This window comes from Syngnathus floridae, chromosome 1 (assembly GCF_059516105.1).
Source record: "Syngnathus floridae isolate MCC-2025c chromosome 1, RoL_Sflo_1.0, whole genome shotgun sequence".
NCBI lineage: Eukaryota > Metazoa > Chordata > Actinopteri > Syngnathiformes > Syngnathidae > Syngnathus > Syngnathus floridae.
In genome coordinates, this window is record NC_142413.1 from 4,027,929 (window position 1) to 4,047,518 (window position 19,590).

The 19,590-nt window shown below is 43.4% G+C and overlaps 1 protein-coding gene across 5 annotated transcripts in view; it reads right to left on the reverse strand.

Annotated features, from left to right (window-relative positions):
• The window catches only part of adamtsl3 (ADAMTS like 3), an 88,035-nt gene extending 72,112 nt beyond the window's left edge, over positions 1-15,923 (reverse strand). For 3 of the 5 annotated variants that reach the window (XM_088382830.1, XM_088382814.1, XM_088382797.1), the window contains exons 1-3: positions 15,787-15,923; positions 15,402-15,451; positions 14,830-14,967 (exon numbers count right to left, since the gene is read on the reverse strand). In XM_088382830.1, the coding sequence (XP_088238956.1) occupies positions 14,830-14,967; positions 15,402-15,451; positions 15,787-15,798 (200 nt within the window). In that variant the 5' untranslated portion in view covers positions 15,799-15,923. Of the gene's footprint in view, positions 1-14,829; positions 14,972-15,098; positions 15,149-15,401; positions 15,452-15,786 lie in introns of those variants that run through there. The other 2 variants (XM_088382822.1, XM_088382805.1) reach the window with 2 other exon arrangements.
• Between the last annotated feature and the right edge of the window lie 3,667 nt (positions 15,924-19,590).

Sequence of the window (19,590 nt, forward strand, 5' to 3'; positions counted from 1 at the left end):
CACCTGTCCCTTCCCGTGACACAGGTAAGCTCATTAGCATGGGAAAAGGTCACTTTGGGAAGTGGAAATCAAATACACCGACGGACTCGGGCACGGCCATTAAGCCACCGGGCTATTAGTATTCATGCAGAGCAGATTAATGGAAAATGAGCTGGGACAGTGCGGCCCGAGTATGAAACTCGCAAAGAACCTCTGACATCTCTGTTTTCCCACAGCTCTTCTCCATTTTAATATTAAAGCATTTCATTATTTCTCCTTTTTTATCTGCGGACACAATTCGATTTATTTACAGTTCTTGTTTGCTGCTAGGCAGGATTCATGGAGTCCAATCGGAATAACTGCTCTGTATTAAATATAAAGGGATGAATTAAATTGATAAATATTTAATATATAATATTATATAAATTACTTATTTAATATAAATGTATAAAATACATTTATAAATATAAACGAATAGATTCAATAACTGCTCTGAATATGGAATAACTGCTCTGTATGAAATATAACGGAATAAATTTAATTTATAAATATTTTATATATTAGTATGTACATTATTTATTTAATTTTTTTTCCAATAACTGCTCTGAATATGGAATAACTGCTCTGAATAGAGAAGAAAAATATTGACAGAAAAGTGAGATTCTTTGGCAAAGCCTTCAGTACCTGTGAGCAGCACATATTCACAGACATCCCAGCCTTTCCCGATCCCTCCATCCAACTCCCCCCCCTCCCATCCAGTGCACCCCACCTTCCTCTCCATCTGTCAGCCAATAACTTTCTGGAACCCGGCATGCCGTTCGCGCACCTGTGCCTGCCACCACAAATAGAGGCGTTTGACACACGCGGGCGCAGGACTTTGTCCCCGTACTAAGTCATCCATTCCTAAGAAGTCCCCCGCATTGCAAAGGTAATTCATTGGAGATAAAAACTTGGCCTGTTTTTTTTTTTTTTCTTTTTTCTAATGTTTCGCTCAGACGCTTACTGAGCCGTGACGGGTACAACGAGAGCGCCGGCGGCCACGGTCCCGCTTCTCCATTACCTTGCACGGCGCACGCTAGCAAAAGAGAGGGCGACACGGACGGCTCTTTGCTCATTAGCTTTGAAGAAACGACCGGGTTCCTCTGGAGTGTCGCATTTCATTCCCTTCGCGCAACGCTAGAGGAGACCCTCCTCTGCAATCGTGCCGAATTATTGCATCTTCCTCAACCATCTGTTAACAAGCAAACCGGGCTCGCCGACGGTGTTCTCATATGATCCTTTTTTAAAGCTCTTAAAGTTGAAATTACGACGTAATGATACCCTTATTTATGTAAGTATTTAAGTTTCATTTACATAATGTTTTTTAGATAACTATTTGGCTACCAGACATGAATGGGAAAAGTTTTAAACCTCCCAACGGTGTCTCCGCTGGCACGGTTCCAAAAGCGGCTAACTTTAATGCTTCCGTTCGGACGGGAATACACCGTTCAAACATCTGCTGCTCGGTCCAAATGTGAGTCGAGCTCTTTTAAATGATGCCCCCGCTTTGTAATGACTTAACTGTTTGGAGCGTTTGAAACCAAGGGGACATGTGGGCGGCGACCAAAATATCAATTAACACGAGAGAAGCATCATTCAAGAAACGGCAATAAAGACAAAGAGCAGCTTCGGAAATGGTTTCGGAAATAATAAACGTGTTGGAAAAAACGAGAGCGCCATTGGTGGCATTTGCCTCAGTGGGATGCCACCGACTTTCCCGCCAACTGTTGAATGACAGGTCATTAGCGGAACACCTGTTCTACCTTTTGCGCTAAATGTCAAGACCGGTGATCAGCTGATAAACACGAGCTTCAATTGAAACGAGGAGTCAAGACGCGAGACTCGCCGTTCTTTTCTTTGCCGTTCATTGTGGCTACTTAAAAGCTCATTGATATTCCGGTGGCCATCTTGAAGAGCGCTCGAGACCCCCCCCCCACCCACCCAATCGGGATTCAGCTGAGGACGCAGATTGCTCCCGACACCGGCTGATGATAATTTGGCAAAGCGCGGCTCCGGCCAAAATGCTTACGAGTTCTTCCGATGCTCTTGTTTGAGGCTAATCGCTTATGACGTCTCAGTTATTTATTGTGTGGAGCCACGCGACGGCAGCCTGGAATCTGTTCAAACGCTTAACTGCGTGTTATCGCAAGGATCGTCCTGTAAACTGGCATTCATTGGCGTGACGGCAGCTAAAGTGGAGTTAGGGGTGACCATTAGCAGTTAGCATTTGCTAACAAGACTTTCATTAAGCGGCTACCACTGCTTTAAGTCCTGACAAATTTTGACAGCGGTAAAATGTGGCACGCTTGTGACGAAGTACACAAAAATGAAAATATTTTTTTTTTACAGGTTTGTGTAAACTGAGGCTCTTTCCTGAACAGAATTTAAGACATTTTTTTTTCAATCAAGGAAAACTTAAAAGTGTGGAACCGTACTCGCCATGAATCGTTTTGAGCGACAATGAAACACAACTCTAACTGCCAACGAGCTTCGTGTTTATGAATTCGATCTTGATTGCGGCTTTCACCATTCTGTCAGGGCGTGTTTGGCAAGCCGCTTCCACATCCGCACTTCTTCCTCATCACGATTGCCGATATGACGCCGAGCTCACAATCCTTTCGTAAGCGTTCCTTGACTTTGTCTCGAGATTGCTTTGGAGCTAAAGAAATGGCAATGCCCGGGCAATCGTCAACCTCCTCACCTTCTCTGTCAATCAATAGGTTCCTTCCTGGGCTTGGTTTCAGTTATCATTAATAATAGCTGAGACACTCCGATAGTGGTAATAAACTGAGGGGAGGGGCCGATCTGGTGTGTAATGGCGCAGGAATGGCAGCCTAGTCGACAGCTGCTGATGGATAAACCCTGCGAAAATGGATGGCGAAGCGTTTGGATATGCGAACGGGGAGTCCCACAAAAAAAAAAAAAACTGCAGTGAGGGTCAATGGCTACTCAAACGGGTCACCCCGGAGACAACTCTTTCCCCGTTGATGCCCCTTCGTCTTGCCTTCGCGCAGACCGTCGTTTTCCAGACGACGCCTCGCCGCTTTGGACAGGAGACAAGACAAAGAAGCCGAGCCGGGAAGCCGAGATATTTTTGCCCTCTAACTGACAAGGCCTGAAATATGGTCCATTCTGCTTAACCAAAAGGAACACATACATTTCTATATTAGAAAGAATTCCCATTATTTCTCCCTGAGCCATGAAAATCAATTGTAAAATGATTGCTTTCGGTGACGACGGGCGGAGTGCGCTTGGCCGGTCCCAACAGGAAGAAATAGAAGTTATTTTTTCATCCCCACTTCTATTTTCTCACGGGAAATGGCCGAGATGGGGTATGCATGTCTAACTATTTCTATTTTGCGACGCACATCATTTTGCTAAAAGTGGACCGACGAAAAGAAGGGTCCATCTGTAAGTATACAAAAACCTTACGGGGAACTTATTCCCCCCAAAAAATCCTGCTTCAGAGTTGTGTGCGTTTCTTTATTCATCGGCTGGGAGAAATCAAAAGGTTTCATGTGACAGAATATTACTATGATGTCCAACTAAACTGATGTAATAGTAAGTCCATAATGGCTGCATGATGCAAGACCAATATACTGCGCATTTTATATAGAGCAAGGCTGTCAAATTCATTTCTGTTGCGGGCCACATCGTCATTATGGGTTCCCTCGTGGGGCCATTAATGACTTAAATAGAAAAGGATGGCCGCTCATATTATCACATACACGCAACAGAATCTAGTACCAAAAAAGTTTCAATTTTCCATTTTGAAAGTTCGATTCGACAAAAGAAAATGTTGTAATATCTTACTGTTCTTAAAAGGGGAGACAATTTAGAGTTTTGGTATTTTAATAAGAAACATTAAGGTGGTGGGCCGGAACTGGCCCCCGGGCCTTGTTTTTGATACCAGCTTTGGAAAAAAAACAAATTAAATCTAGTATTTTTATTTTCTCAATATAAATATTCATCAGTGTGTTACTAGCAAAATCATAAAAACTCATTTCGCATCGGTCCCTCCATTTCACCCAGAGCTGCATATGCATTGCATCGGGATTATTAGCATACATTTTGCCATACGGCGGAAGCGCCGCTCTTCCGCATGTCCCATTAATGACGCTGTTGTGATTCATCTCCACCCTTCCTCTCTCTCGTGAACCATATGAAGTGCCCTCTTCAAGGGCGGGATCACTGAGCCGCCCAAAGGCCACTTTCAGGCAAAAAAGGGGCCATCATTATACTCACTGGCATTCTTATTTCATGACTAATGGATGGGAGTTTCATGGCGCGTTCCTCCGTGTAAAGTGACCCCGGCTTGCACCGCTCGTGCGGCTGGCTAAAAAAAGCAAAGCGCCCTCAGAGATAGTCACAGGAGACCGCCGTTCCAGCTCTCCATATTGATACTCGGCGAAACACGGAGAGGCTTTCAACAAAAGTAAGGCCAAGACCACTAAAGATAATGGACTGGCGATCCCGGTGACCAATATAGTAGTCCGGGATAAGGGGGAGCCCTCTTGGAGATTCTCACGCGCTATTAAAAAAGCTCATCTGGCGTTGAGAGACTGGCTCGTTCGTTAAAGACATCCTCAAAAACAATGTCAATTTTGCTCCCGCAAAGAAAAATATTCCGAGCCTTGGATCGATCCGTTTAGGTTCTCGTGGCTTAAATTCAAAGACTCGTGCCGTGTTATTAAACCTAAACGAGACCGGCTCAATATCGCTCGCTTGGCCTCTTTGCCACGACTCTCGAAGGCTCCTCCTGCCACCGCCTGCATATCTTTTTTCATTCTTTGGGGTTATTACTTCCTCCACTAGGCCACTTTCGGATGCACATTAGAAAATGTTGACTCGCTTTTGAGTTTTGCGTATTTATAATTCACTGGGCCAAGCGGTTCACAACGTTTAAAGCTATGGTGTGGACCTCAGGGAAACACATTTGTATACCAAATTCGAATCCAATGGGAATCATTTTCTCCATTGGAATGCGCTAAAGTCAACCGTAGCACATTCGGGCTGTCCTGTATTATGCATTAAAAATTGAGGCAGGAGTTGGACTCTCTCCGTTACCGGTCGCCATTAATATTTGATCACAGCGAACAGCGACTGGTAAACAGTACAAAAACAAGGCGACTGGTGGAGAAAGGTGAAGAGCGAGGCTCGAGCGGAATTGCCGACTTATGACGGTTGCTTGTTGATGCTAATACTCAGCTTGAAGCAAACATGGCCCAAAAAAGACGTCAAAGTACAATTTAAGGCATATCTTTAAGGATAGCGAGTGAATTACAAAAAACTAACCGAAGTCCTCATCTTAGAAAAAGAAGAAAATATAAGCAGGGCACTCATCGCTAGCAGTTAGCTGCTAATGCCGGAAACTTCTACTGTTGTATCACGCAATGACGCCGGTATTAACTAGCGGTTTCTTGGCGTCCTCGTTTAGCGAATATGATTTTGGGATGGCGTGTTTTCATTAGGAGCAACTCTGTGATGGCCATAAAAACTGGCAAGCTGAAATCTCGGGAAGCTAGCCACGACGCGCTACTTTGAAATAAGGCTACTGCATTAGCTTTTAAGTTAGCCTATGCATTGTCATGCGGAAACTACTCTCATGTCATACAGAGACGTAGGTGGGGGTGGGGGGTGGAGTGAGTTAATCATCTGAGAGTAGCTTCTCCCATCAAGTTGCGGTGACTTTAATCAAATTATGACCTTGTAAAGCAAGCGCTTGTCATTTGGGACCCTAATCTCCTCACTAATGACTAATTAGCCCCATCACCTGTTTCGCCAAGCCTCCATTACAACTCAGACAAAGCTTTAAGATAATGGAATAATAATATGAAAAAGAATAGGGGGAAAGGTTTTTTTTTTTTGTAAATATAAATCAAAACTAAATATCAAAGGGGGATCAGGCTGACCAATTGAAACTAGAACGACGCAGCGGGTTTTTTTTTTTTGCAGTGAGGCCAGTGTGTGGCGCTCCAGACGACAACGAGGGGGAATACATTCATTAGGGCTAATTAAGCTAACATAGCAGAAGAGAGGAGAACGGCACATGGGTTGAAATGATCCCATCTGTAAGACCACCCGACATCGAGACGAAAGCTCTCCGGATGGCCGCTCCGGATGGACCCTGCCCGGTTTAGGCGCCGGTCACGGATTCAGCCCTCATGTGAGAGTCTTTGCAGGTGGAGGTGGAGGGGGGGGGGCGCCCATGCAGCTGCGGCACTTGGCGGCGTCTACGCAAACAGGCGGCCCCCATTCATTAAGCCTTTTTAGAGCAGACACGCGCTCTCTCTGCGGGCCCCGAGCATCTGCCTCCGCATCGCTAAGAGGCCCGGCGAGCGTGCGAAGGCCGACCACGCAGCCAGACTTGACAAATTTGGGGAAATGATAGTGGCCCGGAGAGGGGGGAGGGTGGCGACGACGACGACACACAATCAGCTCTCAGTAAGGTGCAAGCGGAAAGGAACCTGCTCTGTTCTTCATCCCTCCTTCCTCATCCTCTAATCACGGGAACATCTGGCTACGAAGAATGTGAAAATATATATCCTGCCTGATTTGACACGGGAGCACCTCAATTAGTTCTTCAAAGACGCTCGTGGGAGGGAGGGAAACAGCAGCTGGAATGCAAACTACGCTCTCGGCGTACTTTTTCGGGTTTGCGGTCGGGTGGTACTGCGCTGACCTATTAGCTTGGGCTTCTGAAACTTTTTCGAACCTATTCTTGGACTATCTGCCTCCAGGGGGAAAAAAAAAAAGAGATTGATCCTTTGATTGCGGAGCGCAATCAGGAACGCTTCTTCTCATTTTCACCTGTTTTTGGATTTTTAATTGAGTGTACATTGATTGCACTAATTCCTTTGATGGAATTAGTGAAGTGAGGCGACACAAAAGTCTTACAAGTGCTTTTAAAATGGAAAAGTCAGCAGTTATTAAGAGCCCGATTTCCCGGCAGGGTGAGATCAGCAGGTGGGAAATGATCTAATTTCACTTGATTGATCTGAAAATGATTGATTTACCTTCTGAGACACTTCATAAAAGGCAGTTTGTGCTTCTGTAGTTGTGCATAAAGACTTCAAGTCCCCAGCAAGGTGTCTCATTGAATATCACTGAAGCATGCACACAAAACACACCAGCAGGTGCAAGGACAGTGACTTTTTTTTTTTTTATTCCCCCAGCCAGGGGAAAAAGAGAAAGGGAAGCAGGCAACCAGGTTATGCCAGGCCATGAATAAATAAAACATCAGCTATAGCTTCACATTAATGCAACTGGATGAGAAGTTCCCCAAAGCAGTTGCGCCTGTCATGTCTGATGTTGTGAACGCTGGAACGAATACCGCAAAACAATCCATTATTGTTATTATTGAGCCAGACGATTCCAAATGGAAGTTTGATGATTGGCATTTGCGTTGTTGTTGCCAAGCCACCTTGGCCAAATCCACTATCAAAACATTCTCTGCTAAAAATTAGCATCAATGAGCTGGAAATGCTTTTCCTTGGATTTTTTTGCGACCCTTTTCGAATAATGCCACGTTTATTATTTTACTAAACCAAAAAAAACTGGAGCAAGGGAATGGAATCAAACGAGTATGGAAAATTGGTAGGTTCGGGGACTCTCCACGCTTCGCCTTTTAGCCACAGTTAAATACGAGTTTAGAAAATTTAGAAAAACAAAAAGTATTGTTTAAATCAAAATATGTATTGATACGACTGGTAGCGTCACGTTTCCTGTAAATGTGACATTTTTAATCGGGCAATACGTTTGTGACGTCGCAACAAATTTCAAATCGCAGCTCGTTGCTCGACAGTCGAGTCACGTTGGGTCACATGGCTCGGCGTCCGGCAGGCCAAAGCGGTCGGACCGTATTTGTAACGCTTGGACAGTCACTCCGCCGCTCCGTTCCTTTGTGGCGAAGGAATCCCACGGAACAATACAGCGAGCGAGCGCGGATTCCGTCTGACGTCCTCGGCGGCGAATATTTGATGTGTTTTGATGAGGCTCCCGTGGCGGTGGCGGGCTAATCAAAACAGCGAAAAGAAATCAATGTTCTTTTAATAAAAGAGGACTTTAGGTGGGAGGGAGACAGACGGTTTTGCCGGTGACAGGACCTGTCGCTGCCTTATCTCGTGCCTCTCAGATCCCCCAGACAGGCAAATATTTTCACTGCAAACACCGGCGGCTCGACAGGCTGCGTGGGCCCACCCTGTCACGCTTCTCCACTCGCGACTTACTCGCTCACGACCGCAAGTTTCTTGTACGTTTTCTTTCAGATGACACAAATACGCGTGTTTCCCATGACACTTACTACAATTAACCACTTCGGAGAGGAGCTGGATTTTGTGTTTAGACACGTTGCAGCCCCTCCCCTGACAGGTTTTTGTTTTTTTTAGATTTACCATTAAAAAACATTTATGCTGTTGTACCCCTCCCACGTGTTTTAAACACTTTAAAAGTTACCAAAACAGACTTTTTACACGATTCCTCCCTCGCCTGGTGTCAAAAAGACGTTATTACTCATGCGGCTCTGCCCAAAAAATGAAAAGTGGGCTTGTCACTCCCAGTTGAAATTTACTGGATCACTGACAAAAACAGAAACACTGACATTGGAAAAGTTTTTCCTTAATCTGAGTCCACTTTTGGAGGACAGGCGGCACCGAGGATGAACTGAGACATCGGTGGGGGTTCACTGTACCTGCGAGATGACCCCCCCCCCACACACACACCCGCTGCCATCCAAATCCACCGTCATCCAGATTAGCCGGCAAAGTGGCATGTGCCTCCGAGCCGCCAAGAGAAAGACAGCGGTGGTGCAGTGAATTCCGGTAATTAATCCCAGATTACATGTGCTGGCGCTCCATCAGGCCAGTTAGCGACATGAGCGTCTTGTACACCCACACACACACCCTCACAGTCTTGTCTTTTGAGTGTACAACATTTTTGGCAGATCTTCATTGCTACTTTAAATCTCAATTACTTCTCGAACAGCGGTAGAATCCTCCGGATGGTACTCAAGCAGTTGGGTCATCACCATGGCAACCACGACTCCCCAATGTTAGTGGACCAGCCAGGACACTTGTTGGGTTACTTTAGAATGGACAAACGATGACATCATCCTTACCGACGACATCATGTGACTATTACTTTAAATCATTGACTGTACTTTCCAAAAAATGATTTCAAATCATTTGAGAAGCAATGAAGTCAACCTGCATTCATTTTGACTTTTTTTTCTCCAATCACAGAAACTATCAATGCCTATAAAAGTGTCGGTACCCCCGAGAATAGTTTCCCTGAATATTCCATTCCTTTCCAGCAATCTAAATATTGAAACAGCGGCAAGTGACATATGGGGGAGGGGTGACAGGGGGCGGCGTGGGCGGGGGTCTACGCCAAAGAGCCCTTGCATTACGGTAATCATTTAGTCGTGACAAATTAATTAAAAGGATAATTAAATAATGAACACGTTAAATATGGCAATTAGAAATCTTGTCCTACATGAGTGAATTGGAGGGAATTTAATAGGAGAAGCCAACGATGCGATGGAGTGTACCAAAACAATTTTTATTTAATGCCTCTTCTACAATAAAATGCACGAGAGCTACACTTATAATACGATAACACGATAATGTTATGACAGCAGTAACAGGAACGAGTAAAGGGTGGAAACATCCTCGCCTTGCTCCGGCCTTGAATATATTTCGTTTCCAAACCGGCCTTTCCGGTGACTCCGGCCACTCCTATGCCTGTTGCCTAGCAACCGTGGCATTCTCGGCGGGATCCTGACGACGCGGGAACACCCCGAGGTGGCTCCCGGAGCTCGGCGCCACGACCCAAGAAAGTCCGGTCACGAGAGATGATGACATTAATTCCGAACTAATTCCTTCTATACGTCCTCGACCAAGACGTGATCTTAAAAAATTGAATTTATGGAATTTTCTTTCATTTCAAAGGGAAAAGTTGATTCTGTTTTCTATTTTGCGACTGCCCCGCAGAAGACGAGGAAAAATGGCCTCCCATTTGTCATGCATGAGCAAATACACGGGCGTCTCTGCTTTATCCACTCGTCTTCCTACGCATCGGCGTTCCCGCGTTATTCCAAACGTCCCTATCCGTACATCTTGATGTAAATTCAAATCTGCTCATCTCACACTCCAGCGGGGAGTACGCGATCTCGGATGCAGCCCGCGTTAAATCTCGCTCAAACCGTCCGTGGGCTAATGTGCGTTTTTGCTCGTGCGTTTGATGAGCTCGAAACGCTCGGTATAAGACGACAACACCGTTCCGCCTGCGGGACGTGAAAATGGAAGAGAAATGCAAAGTTTGGCAAGAATCCCTGGTTGAGGTTTGGGGTCGAAAATGGATGATTCAGGAGCGCTGATTATAATCTAAACACAATGGCGGGATGGGCATTTGGTACCTGGGCCTGCAACCAATCAGAGGACGGAAAAAGCCTGATGTGGGCCGGCTCGTTGGCCCTGTGAGGTGAATTTGAAATCTGATAGATTTAAGAAATTGAGCCTTTGCTAATCTCGTTGAGGTTTCACGGACCAGCGCTGCTAATTATAAAGCAGATTAGAATCACATGGTATGTAACAATAGATTTAGAAATATTTGAATTCAATTTTAAGGGGAGGCAAAAAAATTCAGATGTAAATGCAGGTCAGCGCTTCAAATTGTTTAGGCCAGCAAATCTGCACGGCAGGGCAAGGCAGCTTTATTGAAACCGTAAAAGCACATTTCCTCCACAAGGCAATTCACACCACCAAAGACACAACACCTAAAAGCTTTTACAATCACAACGGCGAAAGACATGCAAGCCATCAATCACGGTGGAAGGCCAATTACTTAACATTCGAGTTCCTAAATTCCATGAGGAGTCGACAGCTCACAGCATAGTCGTGATATGGAACTGCCTGAAGGTCGTGCGGAATAAGCATGTCGCTGCTTTTCTATGCAACAAAATCGAGTGCAAAAGTCGCTCAGACAAAAAAAGTGCAGTCCTATTTCAAAATCCATTACTAAATCATTTTGGCAAGGATTTGAAGTCGCCGGAGCAACGCCGGGAATCAGGTGGTTTTCCTGGCCTGACAATACGCAAAGCTCCATATCTACAGCGGAGATAGACGGATAGCAATCAGAAGGTTTTAGCGGCAAGCCAAATGCAAACATCTTGACAAGAGCGGCGCTTGGGAAAGTTTGTCCCAAAAACCTGAAATGAAATATAGATGTCGGTGGCGCCGCCGCCACCGCCGCCTTTCACGGGCATTACTCTAAGCCGGAGGTGTTATGTTCCATCACAGCAGCTCCATCTTGCATTATGAGATGTGAAAATAAAAAGAGGAAGCCGATACAGCAGCCGTCACGACGACAACATTAGCATCCAGTCCTGAGGGCTCTCAATTGCATCAATGGCTCGAGATGTGTACATGTGGCGAAGATCTCTCCCATTGATCCTCTTTGGTATAAGCGCTTTTAGAAAGTCATCGATTCTATCGGCCCGCCGTGTTCCGGGAAGCCCCACCAGACAAATGTGACACTTATTTATGTTCCCCGCTGCAAATGTAATAAATGAACGCAAACGGGAGTTGTCGCGTCGAGTCAATAAGTGCGGCCTCATTTAGCATTCAGCACATTTTAACTCCTTTAATGGATGATCAAGTGGTGAAATATTCCTAAGGATGACGCAAATGTGTCATCAGTTATGATGATTCGAAGCGCACAGCGCCAATCCACAAATTAGCATGCCGGTAGTTAGCGGCTGGGAAAGTAAACAATTTTGAGGGGGGCTTAACTTAGCATTAGCTTAATTTAGCATTAACCCTTGACAAGGGTGAACATTGTATGTGAAAGATGATGATTCAATATGCTCGGGGCGGACTACTATTAGCATGAAGTCACTTTAGCTACAAGCTAATATTGAAGGTAAACAAGCAACTGTGGTTTGCTAACTTTGTAACACGCACATAGAATGTTTGGGTCAATTTTGTAATTCAGTAAAAATAATCACTTTAAATCGTGCTAGTAGTGTAATAAGGTCCTCCTTTCAACGTAACGTTTTATCCGACCCTTTTGATGTGGACTGTGGTTAATCTTATTAGCATGCGCGACACATTGCCAAGGCTCATCAAACTGCAGTTTGATAGAAGCGTTTAGTTTCCCCGAGTATATGAAAATGCAAAAAGAAGGCGACGCAGAAGGCACAAAGACGGTCATTAACAGCCTCCGTTCCCAACGACAAACTGTTGAAAAGCGAGCGAGTAGTCGACTGGCCCGCGTTAGCGCATCCTGGCTGGCTCAAAAGCGTTTATGGTGCAATTCATTGTTTGATTGCGCCTGCATGACCAGCAGCCATTTGGGTGACAAAATACTATTAATATGCTTATGAAGGGCCAAAAGGCATGCGCACATTTGAATAACAAACCCGAAAAGCAATGCATTCAGCAACTTTGAAGTGCAACACAAAAGGGGGGAAGATAAGGATTTTCCTTGAAATACGTATATTAAGACACATTATTTGGAAAGCACCATTTAATGCCACCCATCAGTACACCAATAAACAATGCTTCCCTCACGGAAATTGCGCTGTGGAATTATGCAATGGAATGAGATGTCGAAAAATAAATAAATAAATAAAGCTAGAGTAGAAAGCATGCATACTGTTGTCTTGTTTGGAGTAACCGCATGAATCCACTAAGAACGTAATGAGGGCACAACAATAACGCACTGTGGCTTTAAAGGCTTGTTTGTTTAATGTCAAACCTCGCTAATTACTATTGTTGAAAAATTCTTGGTCACAATTGAAATAAACCGCAACAACAAATCATTCCTTGTTGAAATGAAGAGTAGCATCTGAGTTTTCAAACATTTACAGCATACTGGATTGATTGCATTGGAATTAGCCATCATTTTGGGAAAGTAGTACCAACACGTATATACTGCTAAACAACACACATGCACACACACGCACACATGTGTTAGCAGACCATCAGAGGTTGTAAAAGTGTAGTCATAATGTTCCCCGCCTTGGAGGCTTATTAGGAGGCATAAAACTTGTATGATACCTTCATTCATATTCCCCGTAAACACCCGGCCACATTTTTTCAGCCACACACACATCCACACACACACACATCTGCAAAAATATAAGCCGCTGTTTTGTGCCGCATGATTGATTTGCAAAGTAGGCCGGCGCTGCGAACGTATGGGAAGAAGGCGAGGATTTGCCTCCGTGTGTGTACGCAAATTGCAGTGTCAGATCGCCGCATGGATGTTGTTTGTCTGGCACGGACTCAGCATGCCAGCAATTTTTGGGCCGCTCTCGACACACTGACGTCTGCGTAAGCTGCAAAAATTGAAGCTGGCGTTGATTATGGCAGTCAAGGAGGCAGAAAGGCCTGGGTGAATTGACAATGCCCCGGCGAATAATAAAAAGCTAGTGGAATTCTTCACAGAAGGGAGGTACGGGGAGAAAAAAATCACGGCATCTGAAGCGTTTACATTTCCGAGGGTTAGGAAATGTGATGTTGAGAGAGGATTACGTGGCTTTAAAACAGACCGTGACCATGGCAGCCGAACACATCAAACGATCCCATAACAGTTCTGACAGAGGGCTGCGGTGTGCATGCCACACCAATAAGTTGGCAGTTTCATTTGTTTTGAGAAATTATCATCATCATCATCATCATTAGACAATTGCATTCAATTAGAATTTTTTTTTTTTCTTGGGGAGGCTCCGGAAAACAACAGAAATTTTACAAACCCCCAAAATTCCACAGAAAAACCGATTAATTATACAAATAGGGGTAAATACTGAGGAAAAAATAAGTTAAAAAAAAATACCCAAAGGTCAATTATCTGGTCTGCCACCTGGTGCTGGGGGGTGTCCAAGCATATTTCGAGGGGGGATAGTGCCCCTGCGGTCCCCCCTCTAGCGCTGCCAGTGTCGGTTTGACATATAGGCAGGAGGGGCATAATCTGAGCATCCAGACGTCAGTTACATTGGATACATAGCTGATGTATACGCAAACAAAAATAGGCTAGATGAGAAGAGAAATCTTGATGTAAAAAAAAAAAATAAAATCATAGTTGACTGCCAATATAAGGACATGATTCTAAGGTGTCATGTGCAGCAACTGATGGGACTGGGCTATTTATTTTCTGTTCTCAAACACGCACCTTTACATAACAAGCGTGGGGCGTTAATTTGCCACACACTTCAACAATGCTCAAAGTAGGCCAGGAAAAGACGGCGCGTCGGAAAATAAAAATGTGAGCCCTGGTGCTTTCTCGGGGCTCAACTTGCGCTCCTGCTTTGTGCCGACTCAACTAAATTGTGCCGTGTCGGCACTCCGTAAATACGTTAGCACCAGGTATCTCCGCTTACTTGTAGTGTCACCGAAAATTCACACGTTTCTCTCCAAACTAGCTGAATATCATAAAATAGATATAAAAAGTCGACACACCCCTTAAATGCCAGCTTGAAAAAAAAAATTAGACCGTAATAATTCATTCAAAAACTTTCCCCACCAAGAATGCGATCGGCACCATGAGGGAAATTAAAGCAGCTACTTCAAAGTATCCAAAGCTGCAATTAGCTAAAAAATGTGTGGGCTGCCTGTCACATCCTCAGCGGGGATGCGCGGTTACAAAAAAAAAAAAAAGCAGCCGCAGACTTTGACGCACTGCAAGAACATTGGAGCTATCTCCTTGTTAACATGTTGCCACCCCCCAGCCAGCAGATAAGATGACAGATATCAAAGTCTTTCTTGCCCTTGTCGCAAATGGTTTGATGAAATTTAAAACACACACGCTTACCTCTTGACAAGTGATGAGGAAACAAGCAGCCTTAATTCTTGAATGCGGTATCGGTGACAGGATTGCATGCGAAGCAGTTGCCCTTGGCCAGGATGCACACACTCCGAGTGGAAGTGATCCAACATGGCAGCGTGTCGTCTTGCTTGACCCGAGGACAAAAAAAAAAAAAAAAACACACACAAAAGGATGATTGGTGTCAAAATCATGGAGGATGACGCTGTGACAACTTGAGTAAACACAGCAAGGCGGGAACTGCAGTGAACACTCACAAATTCTGGAGTTTTGCTTGACTGGCTGTCATGAGCATGCAAAACAACAGGTGCCTTCTCACAATGATGTCAAGTCCCAGAGGCAAAAATTGTCATTGGCATTTGACCAAAGCAGAGGAATTTTCGAATAAATTATGTGAATAAATATCCACCATAGTTTTAATGTCGTCAGTTCAAAACGTGATCATTCAACAACTGGCTCGTTCATTTTAATATTCAAAATGAACTTCGAATTAAACTAAACTCAGTAGGAAGTGTTTTCGACATCCCTGTATTTAAAAACATAAAATGAAATTGACTCACATTGGATGAGGTCCCATGTTGGATTTTTCAAAATGTCTGCCTTCGGTAATCTAGAAATTCAAGGAAAAAGAGAAAACTTTTGAATTTGTTTGTGGGCCGTTGTCTCCGTACTAGTAGATAAATAAATTTTCCAAAATGTCTGCTTTCAGTAATCTAGAAATTCAAAACAAGGAAAAAGAGAAAACTATTGAATTTGTTTATGTGGGCCGTTGTCTCCGTACTCGCAAATTAATGAAAGGTGTTCGTAAGAAGTGAGTCACCATTTTAGAGAGCTTCCTTGGCTCATAATATTAGCAACAATGGACAAACATCAACGAACATACTCCAACTATTGAAAACAAGACATTGTGGGAATAAATAATAAATAAAACAGTATGTTACATACTGTAATGGACATTTGCTTTCCGGGTGAGTCTCGTCTCGACGACGTCCGCCGCCTTCAGCAATATGCCGCCACCACCCATCGTCCAATCAGCGCTAATCGTAGGCGACACGTCAGCTGACGGCCAAACAACCAATAAGACGACACCATTTAATGACGTCAACAATAGCAAATTTGGTTTTTAATTTTATTCACACTCTTCATTATATTATTTTGTTTATATTATTTTGCTTCTTTAGGGTCAGAGTGAAAAAATTGAACCAAATGACTGTCTGACTAGAGACATTTTTGACATGTTACAACAAGTGGGCATTTTGCTGCTACAGTGATCCCTCGCTACTTCGCGTTTCGTTTATCGCGGCTTCACCACATCGCGGATTTTTTTTCCAAATTAAAAAAACATTTAAAAGTCAAAATAAAACTTATAAATTGAGGAAACGTGTGTCTAACCGTTAGGACAATGTAGTCTTGTTCCAAATGTTCGTTTACATTCCTTTAGAAGTCCGTTTTCACGTGTTAGCACGATTGCGAATTAGCATATTTCCACAAACTCGTTAGCCTGCCCAGTACTTCTTGTTGATTACCGTACTCTGCGGATTTCACTTATCGCGGGTGGTTTTTGGAACCAATTATCCGCGATAAACGAGGGATTACTGTATTGCCTGACACATATCTAGTACTTGTTGGGCCCAGTTGAGCTACCAGTGCAGCACAGTAGTTTACTTGTAAGCTTTAATTCTATACTAAGCTAAAAGTGCTGACTCGTGAGGACAACAAGCATACCAGTCGCTGGAAATGAAGGATTTCAGCCAAATGCTCCAGCAGCTTTCCATTCTGCTGAAATCATCCCTGACAGGTGGCTTTGCCTGTTCCAACGCCACCCAAGCGTCTCGCGTCAACTCTCCAAACTGGACATTTCCTGCGGCCTCATTAACGAAATGGAAGTAAACTGAAAGCAAATGAGCCTCCCAGGAAGTTGAAACAAAGTGGTAAAAAGCCAGGGTTAATTGAATTGTAAGCCTTGTCACACAAGATTACCAAATGCTCCAAACAGCACTTTAATTGCGTTCTCACCACGTGGATTCATTTTTGCCCGCTAATTACAGCTCCTCTGTCCGTACATTTTAATGCACGATGACAGACGGGGGGGTAAAAAATATAAATAAATAACAACACAAGAGCTTGACGTGTTTGTGCGGATTTTGATCGTGATTTTGCATGACAATAAAGAGATTGGACGCTTTGATTCGAGAAGAGACAGAGTTTCCTGGAAGGACTATTTCTTTGTTTTTTGTTGACATTTTTTTCAGACACGGGAATGAGATCAGGGCCGCCTTACTTCTCACAGTTCCGGATCGTCATTAGCCTGATGGACGGCGGAGCGGGACGACGGGAATGACTGATTACATTACGGGGCCATTTGCCACAGACTCTACATTGACATAAATAGTGCAAACAAACAATAACTGTCCATGTGGCCCATCTACTGTGGCGTGATGAGTCGTCAAACCACGGTCTGGAAAAAGAAAGTGGGAGGTAGTCAGGAAGTAGCTTGCGACTGGATTTTGACTTGATAAGAAAATAAATAAATAATGCCAAAAAAGAATGCAGCAAATAAAAGGAAAGAGCACTCAGGATTCATTTCCAGCCATCCCATCATCAGGAATGCTTGAACGGAGCCATTATGGCGTCTTGATCCGACAAATACTAGACGGTCCTCTGATGATAGGGAAAAACAGAGCGGGAAAGCCTGCTTTAGAATTTCAAAGGAAGTCGATTGTGGAAGGAGGTTAGAACCCCCAGCAAGGGGTTTTAGGACTAAGGGGGATTTCAAGTCTTCAAGTCAAAATATACACAATATCTTTTCTATTTTTATGAATAGCAATGGTAGGCATGTCCATCAAGTTGCCCTCTCGGAAGCCAGTTTTACTTTGCAACTTGAAATTTGGTTGGCAGGTCTATCCTGAGTAGACCCACAAAAAAAGTCTGTCCATTATTTTTAATTGAGGCAGCAAGTTTCAGGTTTTTGTTTTTTTTCTGACACTAAACTGTGAAACATTTTGAGTTGTGGATGGGACATGTAACAGTCAAGTTTGAAATTCTTAACCAATAGTTATACAGTATTGTCATATTTTTATTGTTAAAAAAACTTGATTCAGGAAAAATACTCAAATAAAAATTTTTAAAAATTGTTGAAATTTCCTCCTTGATTTGCAGAATTGCTCCTCAAAGCCAAAAAATATTTTGGAAATAAAATATTTGAAAAATATTCTAACAGATATTTTTTTATTATGAAGTCTGTATGGAATACCTAAAAATCACATTCTACCATTTGAGCTCTTCACTATTCATAATAAATGACAATCAATGACATGTTTTTTGTACAAACCGCACACAGACATTTGTCAAACAAGACCCCTGTTTACTTGTTTGCGTAATGAGGCTCATCATTTACTAATTCAGATCTCGCGACGCTCTTTAACTCAGTGCAAGTCTCCATCCGCTCCTTAATAAAACTGGAAACGACACATTTACATGACAAAAATTTAATTTGTCAGCGCTTTAAATTAAGCCATCGAGTGCTGAAATCATGCCGATGTTAAAATTGTTACTGATGGTGAGTGCTATGTAATTAGCGATGATGTGCTACAGAAGAAGAAGAAGAAGGCGCGCCACCGGCGGCCATCTTGTAGCCGACGTCTCTCCCGAAGAGAACCACCATCGTCCAGCGATAAAAGCGGCGAGGTTTATCAAAGCAACACATTTACAGCTTCCTGGATCTCATTCCTTCGATAATCCATCAATAAAACCTACAAACATCCCAACTAAAACACAGCAATCCTGTTGTTGTTCTTCTAATTAATACGCCGCGTCTCAGGCACACTCGAGGTAATTAACTTTTTTTTTTTTTTTTTTGCCGGCGCTGCACAGCAGATGGTGATTGAAAATACGAGGATGAGTCCCTCAATCAAGCACCATTTGTCAGCGACCATTAATTATCCAGCGAAAGAATACATCCGGTCCCCAAAGTTGATCGTTTAGAAAGAGAAGAAGAAGACGGTCCTTCTGTTGCTCATTACTCTTTAACGGCAGAAAGTGCTGAAACTAGAATGTCGCGTGGGGAGATTGCAATTTTAATAGCACTGTCATTATCTTTCTCCCATAAGGTGGCATAAAAGACTTGGAAGAAGAAAACAGAAGTGGGAGGGGGAGGGTGGGGAGGGGGCTCATCATCTATGTGATGATGAAAGGGTTCAAAATGGATTCATAATGATGCAACGTATGACCACAAACCAACAGATGGTTGCTCAATAACAAGACGGTTCTCGTCAAAATCAAAATCTGGAGGCATTTTGTCTGCCGCTCAAAGTTGGGCGACCCGTTGAACTGATTTGACAGCACCAAGCTCCATCTTTGACACCGATAACCATCCTTAGAAGGCATTAGAACATGAATTATTATTTTTATTTCATTTACCCTAACCCTAATCCTATTTTAGAAGGCATTAGAACATGGATTATTATATTAATTAATTTATTTAATCTATTTTTATTTATTTATTTATTTATCTATTTATTCATTTATGTGAATATTTATGACATGTCACATTTGGCTGCAAGTGGCCTCGATAGTCTTGACATTTTATTCAAAACACATCCTCAACTTTTTTTTTTAAGGTATTATGCCAAAAAAAAAAAAAAAAAAAAAGCTCCAGTTTTGTCTCGTCAGACCAATGGACACTTTTAGCATATTTCAGTCTTGTCAAGTTCAAGTTTTATGGATTTTTCATGGGTCTCAATAATTTTG